Consider the following 13,954-nt stretch of genomic DNA (forward strand, 5'->3'; position numbering starts at 1 on the left):
ATGTGATAAAACATTTTTACAAACCTGAATTAAAATGATTGGAGTGTATGGCGGTCACTTACCCGGTCTCGTCAACACGTACGCGCAGAGAGCGCGTGCACACATACAAAAGCAGTCCAAGAGAAGCAACAAACATTTTGCAGTCATGTTGTTGTAATGCTAGAATATATTCAATGACAGCTAACGCTAGCTATCCAAATTGCTATAATTAGCAAACTACATTTAAAGCTAATGCGCGTGCATGTGTTATGTACATACGTAATTACGTACAAGAAGCCGTGAGAGGGCGGGATATACTATGTAAAATACATGGGAAAGTTGACGCCCTCTAGGTATTTGTGTAAATGTTACAAACAGCCCCTTTACGGGACAACTGCACTTTTTGGGGGGAATTTTGCCTATCGTTCACAATCATTATAAGAGACAAGAACGTGCATGTCTGTTTTTTTAAGGATCCTAAAGATGATAAAAAAGACGCTTGCAAAATGCGGCTAATGGGAGTCACAGTTGTAGTCTTCAAAGCCCTCTACAACAACTTTAAAACCCTTTGCTAAGGTTTATATACACACTGTAAATATACTGTATATATATATATATATATATAATGTAGTAATAGACACGTTCATAACAATATATAATATGTTTAATATTTATCGTATTTAGTTCATTTTATGCATTACCGGAACTTCTTGCACATTTATTTCTGTTTCCAGAGTAGCGCACTTCCGGCAATTAACGCAAGTGTGTTGTAATCATGGCAGACTAGGTAACAGACAATGAAGATGATTATTTTTGGAAAAAATAGGATTCACAACCTTATCTTTTTGAACCTGAATATGCGTAGGATGAACTGCTGCTTATAGAAGCGAGCACAGACAGAGTGTGAAATGCTGGAACAGACGGAAGCCAAGAGAGTGATGTCGGCGTGACCTACGGGTTTAAATGTGGAACGTGGAGCCGAGCTATGCGGACACATATGGCGTGCTTACCTAAAGTCAACATAAAAAAACTTCCCTGGCCAGCTGGAACAAATAGGCAACTGTCTATCGAGTGAGTCACTATAATATAATCATGATACACGCAGCAAACCGTGCCTTTTGTTACAAGTACATACAGTGCGGAGCTAGCTGTGTACAAACAGTACATGAATTGTGGGCTAATACTTGACAGATACTATCTTATGATTGCACTAGAAAAACAGTTCCTCAGTGTTCGCTCTTACAATAACAATGCTGCTACACCTTGGTTATTTTTCAGGTTACAGAACGTAAATTAAGTTTTGTTTGGTTTTTGGATGCATGTTTAAAGTGATTTAACGGGAGAATGGATTGCTCCCATTAGCTGCATTTCCAGCCACAAAGAACAAGCCGATTTTTACAAATTAGAATGCAAAAAAAACTGAGTGAAATCCAAGTACCATAAAGGTTATGAACGATTGGCAAAATTCCAAAAAAAGTGCAGTTCCCCTTTAACTGCAAGTAATTCATTAGCACAACACTTGGTGCCAGTAAGTATAATAAGAATTAAGTGCACATTTCTTAATTATCTGCAATAATATAGCAAAGAAGGTACAGATGTGCACTGATAATGTATTAAACACATCAATAAACATTTTACATCTGCATTTAATCTTCCTTTAGAAGTTTTTTAAACAAACTTAAACAAAGCTTATTTACCTTTTCATATGAGTGTTAATGTGTTTTTTGGTGTCATGCTATAAGCTGTGGTGTTATGAATGACATCTTCTTGAAGCACTTTGTCTTCACCGATGTTAAGTGGCCTACATGCGGTGGTTGTTCGTTTACAAAAGGCATTATTTACCTTATCTTTGCTACTTTTGTTGACAACATTGATGCAGGTAAACTACACCAGCTTTGAAATTGTTTGTCGCTTCTCGCTTGATCAAGTAGGTGTTGATGTAGCATTCATGCTTGCGGCATCTTCACATATGTGCTTTACTTTAAGATGGTATTTTAAATTTGTCGTGCGCCGATGATAAGAAAGTTTGTCGCTGAAATGTCAACAAGTTGCATCATAGTGTGTTTTAAAGCTAAATTGGCCGCCTCTGATCACGCATCTTTGCACTGTGTAACAATAGGCGGCAACTTCCAGGTTTACGTAAATAGTGTGATCCATTTAAGACAGTGCTTCTCAATTATTTTCTGTTGCGCACCCCCTGGGAAAAAAATGTTTTTGCGCCCCCCCCCACACACACACACACTCTGCGACGCGACTATAAATAGTAACACTATTCGATAGTAGTATATAGTATATAGTACTACTCTGTAAACCTAACTCTGTAATAAAATTAAAGAAAATGTAAAAAAGAAAGAAATATAGATCAACTTACAACAAAATATAGTTTTACTGACATTGTTTTTCAAAGTTCATCCATTTCCCTGAAATCAGAAAAAAATAATACTTATTGAAATTACAACAAAATGTTGGCCAACTTGAACCATTTTTTACAAAGAAATAAAGTTTTTAAAAAACTCAATAAGTAAGAATACATTACAATTGATCAGCAACGTTAATTTAAGAGCACAATATGTAAAGCACTTTAACCTCCAAAACAAAATAAAGTCAATGGCTACAATGAGCAGGTTTTTTAGTGCACAACTTTTCAAAGCAGGGTTTGAAGCATTATACTGTACGCCACCTTATATGATGCTCACAGTGCTCGCTGGTTTACTGACATAGCACTCACAAAGCGGGATGAATGTAGGAAATTATCGGCACATTTTGCTAAAAAAACTTAAGTGGCTTATCAACGTGATTGGAGTGTAATGTCTTTAGGTGACGCTTAATTTATTTGGCTTCATACTGCCAACATTTTTAGACACAGTAAACACGCCGGCCTTTTCTCGACTCCCACCGTAGTCAAGGTGAAGCTGAGTGCGACATCATATTTCCTCAACTTAGCCTCGTCTCTTTGTGTCTTTCTTCTCATCCATGTTAAATATTTTGCCATTGATTCTGAGTTATCAAGATAACACAATCTCTTTTTTTTTAATTAATCACATGCGTAAATGTTGACAGCCCGTTATATTTGTATTTCGGGGTACCCCTAGATTGCGAATAATACCTGGGGCGGGTTAGGAAAAGCCTGACTTCACACTTGTTCATCTTAAATTTTGAATATCGGTGCCCGCGGGTATATCTCTGACACATTAAAGTACGTTTACAGTGCTGACATGCTGCCTTCTCTCCAGACAACGCTGTGCGAATGGCTTCAGTCACACATTCAGTTTCTGCAGTGCTGTTCCTCTGATCAAAGTATTTTTTGGGCAGCCAGATTTTTGGTGCATCACTAGTCAATAGTGTGCAAATGATAAACTATATATTGTATTTTTCGGAGAATAAGTCGCTCCAAACTATGAAAAAAACTGCGACTTATAGTCCGAAAAATACGGTATATATATTTATTCATACTGTAACTACCTGCTGGTGTTAAAGTGTATATGTTGGTGTGTTATGAAGTTCATTTTTTCCATGGTCTGTGAAAGCACCATCTTTGGGGAGAATAAGGAAGTGTTCTGTGTCTAGTAGAGAAGCACTGAGGCCGATGTGTGTGCACTGGAGGAAATACTTGTTGGAATTGGGCCCATCGTTAGCATATGATTGGTAATAAAAGCCAAAAAGAGCGTTGGACTTGGTTTGTCTTCTTCTGGACGCAACAATATGTCATATTACTTTAATTTGTTTTCACGTATAACACCCACATTTTTAAGGTGTGGTGGCTAATATGTTGCCGTGGTGCACCGCCACAGTCAAAAACATTGAGGTGAAACCCTGTATATATGTACAGGTATATATACATATAAATAAATATATACTGTACATATATATGTATACACATTTATATACATATATATGTATACACATATATGTATACACATTTATATACATATATATATATATATATATATATATATATATATATATATATATATATATATATATATATATATATATATATATATATATATATATATATATATATATATATATATATATATATATATATATATTAGAGGCAAGATGATCACGACTAAGGGGATTGACCTAAACATAAGTGATATCCAAGACAGCTACAAGTACCTTGGCATCCCACAGGCTAATGGAAACCATGAAGAGGCCACAAGGAAGTCAACCACAGCCACAGCTGAATGGTAAAAACAAAGTCCGCACCATCAACATGTACGAACTACCAGTCATCAAATACCCCGCTGGTATCATAAGCTGGCCAAAGGAGGAGATAGAAGCCACAGATATCAGGACAAGAAAGCTCCTCACCATGCACGAAGGGTTCCACCCCAAGTCCAGCCCCCTGAGGCTATACACTAAGCGGAAAGAGGGAGGCCGAGGGCTAGTGAGCGTCAAGGCCACATTCCAAGATGAAACATCGAAAATCAGAGAATACATAGAAAAAATGGCCCCGAAGGATGAACTGCTAAGTGAATGTCTCAGGCAGCAGAACCCTGAGGAGAGTGCAGAGGAGGAAGAGTAGACAACCTGGACGGACAAGCCCCTACATGGCATGTACCACCGTCAGATAGAGGAAGTGGCTGATATCAAGAAATCCTACCAGTGGCTGGAAAATGCAGGACTGGCAGACAGCACAGAGACACTAATCATGGCAGCCCAAGAACAGGCCATAAGCACAAGAGCCATAGAGGCCAGGATCTACCAAAGTAGATCAGACCCAAGATGCAGACTGTGCAAAGAAGCACCTGAGACAGTCCAGCACATAGTAGCAGACTATAAGATGCTAGCTGGATCAGAGTACATGGAGAGGCACAACCAAGTGGCTGGGATAGTATACAGGAACATCTGCAACCAGTATGGAATAGAAGTACCCAAATCCCAATGGGCCATACCACAGAAGGTGGCTGAGAACAACAGGGGCAAGGTTCTGTGGGACTTCAGCTTCCAGACTGACAAACAGTTTCTGGCTAACCAACCAGACATAGTGGTGGTGGACAAAGAGCAGAAAACGGTGGTGGTGATATATGTGGCAATCATGGTGACCTCGCCCCCATCGCCACAGGTATTTTGGCAATTTAGGGGAAGCCTAGATTACCAAAATACCTAATATTTCTGGTACGAGAAGATGTGTCTAAGTGTACCTGTGTCTTGTTTTTTGTTATAAAAAAAAACATTTTACCTGTAAACCTAATTTTACTTAGGGTTCAAGGAACTTTATTGTCCTAAAAGCACACATGAGATGGCACGGAATTCTACCCAAGGTCCCAGATTTAGTCCAATGCGTACCAAAAGAACAAATAGTATGTACACAATAATATAGTATTAATGTCACAATAATTTGTTTTCAGTGGTCCCATTGAGATAAAAAAAAATTGTTTTGGTCATTGAAATTCAGTCAAAGTTTTTGGAGAATTCATTGAAAATCATTAATGAAAAAACGTAAGAACCCTGAACTAAGCAAATGTTGTGAGGCCGACATTGTAACCACAACGTCAATGTGCGGTCAACATTAAACTGAATCTGTTTGATGAAAAACACATCTTTAAACATATATTTAAAATTGGTGGGTCAACTACAACTGCTTTGTTGAACAGATTTGGAGTTTTTTCGAACGTCACTGGACTTGTATAACAATGAGCATGAGGAAGCTGTTGCTATTCAGGAGAAGAGACATCTTGGCCTGCTGCTTGTGGACAAAACTCAGATGAAAGAGAAACTCATATCTTCTCCCCTCCGCTGTTTAAAGGTCAGGGTCATACACAATTGTACTTTTTGTCATTTTCTACCCATATGTAGAATAAACAACCATTAACAGGTCTAAAATGCTTCAAAATGAGCATGATTTTTGTTGTCAGGTCGTCAACGAGATACTGATGCACCAAGCAAAGAGGAAACTGAAAGCTGTGATGGCCGAAGCGGGTGAAGCTCAATTTAAACTGGAGCTTAGTCCTACGACTACGACAGAGTTAGCCAGCTATCTCACGTTCCTTGATGATATACCAGAGAGGGTACGCAATGTTAATGCTTAACAGATGTACAAATAAGATTGAGTATAGTAGTTAGGGATGTAACGGTTAATGGAAAAAAATCCGAACTATTCAGTTAACTTGACACGGTTTAAGCCTTTGTGTTGTTTGGATCATGTTTTTTCTTTTTGCCTTTAGTTACTAAATGTGTTGATGGAATGACAGACAGAATCAAGGACTTGTCCAATAAAAAAATTAATCTACCATTAAACATGGATAGTCACGGAAAGTGATGTAAAGTGAAATGCTGTAATGGTGAGAATAAGGAACGGTTGTCTGGATAAATACAACAGCTACCGTTATTATATAGTTTCTAACACTATAGTTCAGTGGTTAAAGCTTTAGGATACATTTTTAGGTTTTATTCTATGAGATATTTTTCAAGAACCACAACTGATGAACAAAACCGTGTCACAAAACCATAATATGATCCAAACCGTGGATTTTGGGAACCGTTCCACTCCTAATAGTAAATATGACAAAATAAAACAACTCCCTCCTCCTTTGTAATGTCTTGTAATAATAATGTAATGATATATAATACTGTGTCCTTTCCTCAGATGAAAGTTCTGGAGATGGAACAGGAAACAGTGTGTCAGATGTACTACCTCATCAACATGTCCTCCCTTCCTGTCACAGCCGATGACGTGGCATTCGCCTCCATGGAGCCTTACATGAATTCTTTGCACCTTATTATCAATGACGCCGTCTTTGACCGTTACAAAATGATGGACAAGTTCTCCCAGTGCCTGCAGAAAGACATTAAGGAACTCAATCAAAAGGTCAAGAAAATCAAAGAAAAGTCGGAGGTATGTGATTAAATGATTAGTAATGTTGATTTGAGCAAGTCTGACACATTTGGATGAAATATATGTTCTATTCACTATTGTGATTATCTACTCATGCAAAGGATCCTCAAATATTGGACGTCAATGCAGATTTCAACCAAGTGCGGGTTCTGCTTGGGGAGCTCCAGATTTCCATTAATGAGCTGCAGGCTGAGGCTTCAGCTTATACCTCCTACCAAAAACAATTCAAGGTAATTTCAGAAGCCAAACTTCCCTATAAGGCAAGTTATGACTGGTTCCCTACCGCAGTAAATGCAATGGGCAGAATAAGTATTTGATCCCCTGCTGCTTTTGTAAATAATATGAACAGTCCATAATAATTTGGGGGTATTTATTTGAACAGATAATGATAGACAAATTATTAAATACAAGTTATTAATGAACATGTATTTGATAAAGCAACATTTGATCCTAATACAAAACATGACTTTGTTACAGTTTACAGGTTAGACTTTGCTATAGTTGCACACGTTAAACTTTGATATAGTTGAACACGTTAAACTTCCGTGTTACCTTTTTTTAGTACATTATTTATTTAAGATTTAACAGTTTTTAACAACACGAGAACACATACAGAACACATACATTGAAATGTTGGTAATGTCAAAACTTGTAAAACACCACACCAAACAGGGGGAAGGAAACAACAAAAGACAAAACATATTTTGATAAGACTAATAGCAATAATTAAAAGCAAAAAATATGGATATATATGAATACAATTAGATATTAGAAAAAAAAAACCTGAACATGTGTTGATCAAGAGGATGCACCTACACAAAAAGGGCAGCATCTAGTATACCTGGAATGACACCCAAAGTATTACATTATACGTCAAATTCACCCATTCACACACCGATGGCGGAAGCTGCCAATTAATGTGCTAACCACGACCCATCAGGAGGGTTCTGTGTCTTGCTCAGCCAGGATCGAACCTGTATGTTCAGGTTACAAGACAGCCACTACTCAGTGGGACATGCCACCGCGTTGGTTGAGTGGTTAGCATGTGGGACATCCAGTGGCCTAGTAAATGGTAAATGGGTTATACTTGTATAGCGCTTTTCTACCTTCAAGGTACTCAAAGCGCTTTGACACGATTTCCACATTCACCCATTCACACACACTTTCACACACTGATGGCGAGAGCTGCCATGCAACGCCCGAACCACGACCCATCAGGAGCAAGGTTGAAGTGTCTTGCTCAAGGACACAACGGACGTGACGAGGTTGGTAGAAGGTGGGGGTCGAACCAGGAACCATCAGGTTGCTGGCATGGCCACTCTCCCATTATGCTAACGTAGTGGTTAGCATATTTGCTTAGTTGTTAGCATGTTAGCCTGGTACTCCACACAGTGGTCTAGTGGTTGGCATGTTGGCCCAGTGGTTAGCATGTGGGCCAAATATTGCCCCGCTCGTGAGCATATTACTCACAGTAGTTAGCATGTAGGCCTGAGGGTCAGCACGTTGGCCCAGTGTTTAGCATGTGAGCCGGACAGTGGCCTAGTCGTGGTTAGCATGTAGTCCGCACAGTGGCCCAGTGGTTAGCATGTTGGCCCATTCCATTCTATGTTGGCTCAGTGGGTAACATGTGTACAACAAATTGACTTAGTTGTTAGCATGTTGGCCTTGTGGTTAGCATGTTGGCCTAGTGGTTAGCATGTTGGCCCAGTGGTTAGCATGTGGGCCCCAGTGGTTTGTGTGTTGGCCCAGTGGTTACCCTGTAGGCCGCACAGTGGCCCAGCGGTTAACATATGGGCTGCACAGTGGTCTAGTGGTTAGCATGTTGGACCTGTGGTTAGCATGTTGGCCCCAGTGGTTTGTGTGTTGGCCCAGTGGTTAGCAGGTTAGATTTAGATTTATTGGTCCCTTTGGGGAAATTAATTGTCACTGCATTTGAACAATAGACATTACACATCACAAAAAAGTAACAAAAAGACATCCTACATGACCAACACACATTTACAGGCTTGTCAGACAGGTCGGCCGGGCCTGCTGTTAAGGGCGGCTATAGCTGCAGGGATAAGGCTTTTCCTGAGGCGGGCCCTCCGGAATTTGATAGTTCTGTACTGTTAGTCAGGAGATCAAGGGTTCAAATCTCTGCTTGGGCTTGTGTTGTACGCATGTTCTCCCAGTGCATGCGTGGGTTTTTTCTGGTTGCCTACCCCGGTTTCCACACACATTCCAAAAACAATGTGTGTTCTGTTAATTGGGGATCGCAAATTGTTCATAGGTGTGATGGTGAATGGTTGTTTGTATTAATGTGTCTGGTGATTGACTCCTGACCAGGCCAGTATACCACACCTGCCCATTTATTCTACCACAAAACCAAGTGAGGGTAACCTGTTTTGCAGTCATAGAATCTAATAAACCATCATGTTTAACTACTTGAACACTTTTTCTGTGAATGCTGTGATGAATACAGTTGGAGGTGACCAAATTCGATGACTTCGATGATCTTAAAGCAGAGTTTAGGCTGAAGAAGCTCCTGTGGGACTCTCTGGAGGAATGGGACTTGTTACAGGAGGGATGGAAACAGGTGAGGCACACTTTAATAAACTAAGTGCATGATGGAAATACTTGAAAATCACTCAGCTTCATGCAATTTTCCTGTGTGACCTCATCCTTAGAGTATGCTTGAGCAACTGGACCTGGAACAGTTGAACTCCCAGGTCAACAAATACACCAAGTACATCAGCCAGATGGAGAAAGGCTTGCCACGCAACAATGTTGTACCATGTCTGAAGGATAAGGTTGAAATCATAAAACAAAGGGTTAGTGGAAAAATGTGTGCAGTTATAACCATCATAGTAACACTCATATAACCTATGAAACACTTTGGATCAACTGGAATTTTCTTCATCCAAAAGGTTTCGGCACTTGCAATATCTATTTTTATGTGTGGTCTTTTCTCTATTTATATCTGTACACCAATATGATCGTATGTGGTTTTTATAAAGCCGTATTAACATACCTAGATTATGCGATTGAAAACCAGATCTCTCGAGTGGGTGTGTGCCGCCACAGGGGACCCTTCTGCGGTCCCTTCCAGGGTTTCGCGTTGTTCCCATTGAGTTGAGTTTTTATTTGATTCTGATGTGGGATCTGAGCTGAGGATGTAGTTGTGGCTTGTGCAGCCCTTTGAGACAATTTGTCATTAAGGGCTATATAAGTAAACTTTGATTGATTGAACAGTCAGAAGCCATGTCCTTCTGCAAAGGTCACAGTTGAACATTACAACATTGGTCTCAATCAAAATCAGCGAGCTACTGCCGAAAGGATTGAGCCTGGATCAATAATTCCCCATTCTTCTTATAGACCATGCAAAACAAAGCCCATTTGAGCCAAACAAACCCGCTAATGGCGAAGGTGGGGGCGATTCCAAGGAATAAGAGTTCAGTTGGGTTTGGCACAACAAGGCCATCAGGAGGCGCTTTAGTGTCGCCATAGGTTGATAAAAGGAAGTGGTGTACCTAATTAAAACTATAGGATGTATAATTACTATATTAATATTAGTTTTGAGTTTACAAGACACAGAGCAACATTTTATGATTGAAAATGTACAAATTTATTCATAAATAATCATACTGTTCACCTTAAGAGTATTAAGACAACCATAATTTCTTTCAGGTTCCTGTGATGACAGATTTAAGAAACCCGTGTATGAAACCAGAACACTGGAGGAGCCTGGAGGCTGTTGTGGGGAGTTCCTTGAATGTGGAGCAGCTCACTATGGCTGTTATGGAGGAACTCAACGTCTTCTCCTACGGCACCGAGATACAGGATGTACGTATCATCTACTTCCTGCTTGATTGGAAGTGTTACTGCTGTTTTAGTCACCTTTAATCATGAATGTGTAATAGAACTGAGCGGACCGCAATCTATCATCATATGACACCTTTATGATTTTTTAAACAAATACATTTGATTAGGAACATAACAAATACAAATAAAAAAATGTTTTTTTTATATAAAATACTGTCTGTTCTTTTAATTTTTTTTATCTTTGTTTGTTTAATATTCATTGTAAAGTTCAGCTGTTTTTTCAGTGGGGCCTTGGCTCCACTGCAAGCATGAATAAATAAAGTCAAGTCAAGTCAAAACATTTAATTACATTAATAATGAACCATCGACATTCTGCATTTTTCTAAATGAGTCTTCTCATAATTGCCTTTGTAACGTCAAATATTAAAAAGTATGTCAATCTTTATTTAAAAAAAGATTAATTTAACAACATTATTTGACTGTAGGTGTCAGCCCAGGCTTCAGGAGAGGCTTCAGTGGAAACTATTATTAATAAGGTGAGTGGAAAGAAGACATTCATGCATGAATATTTCCGGACTTTCTTCTACTTAAGTACTTTAGTGCCTTTCTCTGTAGCCACAGAAAAGTATTGTTTTTTTTTAAATCTAACTACATCTGCTCTCTGGTCAAATGATTTTTGTCAATAATACTTTGATTTGGTATGCATTGATAGAACTCCTCCACTTCCGATTCCATATAGATATTGGAGACTTGAGTCATAGCCAATACTGATACTAATCCAATATGAGGAGGGGTTATACATAATTTCATTATTTTGTAGTGTGAAATGTTAGAAAAAGTTTAATCAAGTGAAATTACTCAAACAGATTAAACTTATTTATTATTGACCGTCTGGAATGGACTAATGCTGTCTTCCAGTTGAAATAGAGTGGTAATTGTTTTTTTTCTACACTTAGTGGTCACAATAATTTATTAAATTAAGCGCATGATAAATTGAATGATGTGGACACATGTGTTACTGGATACTTTTTAATACGCTTCTGCCTTGGATAATTTGTATGTGTCAGTAATATACAGTTCAACTATAATTTGTTTCCTACTTTTGTGTATTGACAAATGTGATGTTTTTGTCAGCGATATTGTTCAATTACGGACACTTATTACAGTATGTATGTCTATCTTATATGCTATTGCGTGCTGAGCTGTTGTGTAGCTGCTAGTTCCTATTAGCCTATAGCCTACCATGTTTACCTTTTGTAAAGGACTTGACTAAAATACAAGAAAAGACCAACCATGTGTGCCATTTGGAAGACATTTAGATGTTAACTGGCTGTCCAGCTTTGCACAAGTAAACATGCTGCAGCACTGCTTGTATTAGGGTGTTTATATTTTAAGATATCATTTTGGGCTGATATCAGACCGATATCTAATATCATTATCGAATCGGGACACCTCTAATTTTGATGTCTATATTAACTCTGTGATACATGGATTATTATAACCTAGTTAAGACTTTTTATTCACTAATGTTGTATTGCTATTGAGGCATTAAAAGATTATTACTATTTTTATTTTATTTAAACATTCAAATTTCAAAGACTTGGTGAAATATTCATTAGAGTGGACAATATGCTTTTAAAATTGAACTGATGGAATACATTTTTCATTTAAATGAAAGCTATAAAATATGCTTTTAATGAACTTGCACAATGTGTTGACATAGTTTTGATTCCAAAGCTGTTAAATGCACTGCACACATTGAAATCAAAAGTGACTTCTTTGAAACAAAATATTCTATGTTGTAATAAATACTACATTTACTATCATAAGCATTACATTAATTTACATGAATATAAATGAATTAATTTGCAGCCAAGAAGTTACTGCAGATGAAGAATTTATAAATACAACAAAGTTGCAGCAATACTAATAAATGGCAGCAAAATATAGCCAGCCATGTACACATGGACACACGATTCATCAAAATGTCCTGAAATCCCTAAATCCATACTCAGAAATGTTAAATAATGCGCCATTGGAACACCGTGTCCATTGTAGAGTCTGCTCAGCATCACAGTGTTGATTGTGTGGTGACAAGTGTGCTTGTTAAATGTTGATGTGCAGGTGGAGGATGTGTGGTGGACAACAACTTTTACTCTGATGCAGCATGGAGACTCTAAGGAGGTTTTTATCTTGGGAGGCACAGATGAAATTCAAGTAAACATGCAGCACATATAATGCATTATATCATATTATGTCATATTCAATTTTTTGTTGTAAATAATTACTCATTCTTGTTTCTGATTAAGGTTCTTTTAGATGACAGCATTATCAACGTGGGCACAGCAGCGTCATCACGTTATGTTGCTCCCATCAAAGCCCGTGTGGACAAACTACTGATACGCTTGACCCGCTTCAACCAAACTCTGGTAAAGGTTTTACTATTAATATTCCTAAAAAATATCATGTAAGCACAATTAATACTTTCCAGATAGCCCAAAATATTATCAAAATACACATTTTATAAAGAATACCAATAGTTTTATATGCATACAAAATGTTACACACAATAATACCTCAGTCTTGTATGAGTAATATGTTTCAGAAGGTCAGTTGAAAACTGATTAAAACCAAAGCAATTTTCCTACAAGAAAATCTAATTCATTTGTTCTGTACGCCCAAAAATATGAACATTTTACAGATTGATAAATATAACATGTAGAAAACAATGGGAATTACATATAAATAATGAATGAAATGTATCTATTTATACTTTTACCATTTCCACTTCCACTCACATTTATACTTAATTTTTTACCATATCTACTTCTACCATTTGTTTTTCAACTATTTTTACTTCGACCATTTCTTTACTTCTACCATTTCTTTTTCTACCCTTTCTATTTCTACCATTTCTTTACTTTTACCATTTGTAATTTTACCAATTATATTTCAACCATTCCTATTTCAAATATTTGTAATTCTACAATTCCTATTCTACTACTACTCATACCTGTGTCTCCCCCCTCCTCCTCGTGTCCAGGACGAGTGGCTTACGTGTCAAAGAAACTGGCTTTATTTAGAAAGCATCTTCCTTGCGCCAGACATCAAGAGGCAGCTCCCTGCGGAGTCAAAGATGTTTCTGAAAGTGGATAAGTCTTGGAAGGCTATCATGGCGAAGGTGAAAAAGATGCCCAATGCCCTCAAAGCGGCCACACAGCCTGGTAGGTAAACTTAAGTGGGCACAGATGGGGAGGTAGAAAGAAAGGAAGAAAGAGAGTGAGAGGGAAAAAAAGGTATGATCCAATTTACAACGAGTCGCTTTTATCC

General features: G+C 38.0%; 1 protein-coding gene across 2 annotated transcripts in view; it reads left to right on the forward strand.

The window, feature by feature from the left end:
* dnah6 (dynein, axonemal, heavy chain 6) overlaps positions 1–13,954 on the forward strand; it is a 178,159-nt gene that overhangs the window by 30,210 nt on the left and 133,995 nt on the right. For both annotated transcript variants that reach the window (XM_062026800.1, XM_062026799.1), the window contains exons 14-24: positions 5,583–5,734; positions 5,844–5,996; positions 6,575–6,823; positions 6,925–7,053; positions 9,285–9,398; positions 9,490–9,633; positions 10,490–10,645; positions 11,110–11,160; positions 12,749–12,841; positions 12,934–13,053; positions 13,668–13,848. In XM_062026800.1, the coding sequence (XP_061882784.1) occupies positions 5,583–5,734; positions 5,844–5,996; positions 6,575–6,823; positions 6,925–7,053; positions 9,285–9,398; positions 9,490–9,633; positions 10,490–10,645; positions 11,110–11,160; positions 12,749–12,841; positions 12,934–13,053; positions 13,668–13,848 (1,542 nt within the window). The remainder of the gene's footprint in view (positions 1–5,582; positions 5,735–5,843; positions 5,997–6,574; positions 6,824–6,924; positions 7,054–9,284; positions 9,399–9,489; positions 9,634–10,489; positions 10,646–11,109; positions 11,161–12,748; positions 12,842–12,933; positions 13,054–13,667; positions 13,849–13,954) is intronic.

The sequence above is a fragment of the Entelurus aequoreus genome, linkage group LG18, assembly GCF_033978785.1.
Source record: "Entelurus aequoreus isolate RoL-2023_Sb linkage group LG18, RoL_Eaeq_v1.1, whole genome shotgun sequence".
NCBI classification, from domain to species: domain Eukaryota; kingdom Metazoa; phylum Chordata; class Actinopteri; order Syngnathiformes; family Syngnathidae; genus Entelurus; species Entelurus aequoreus.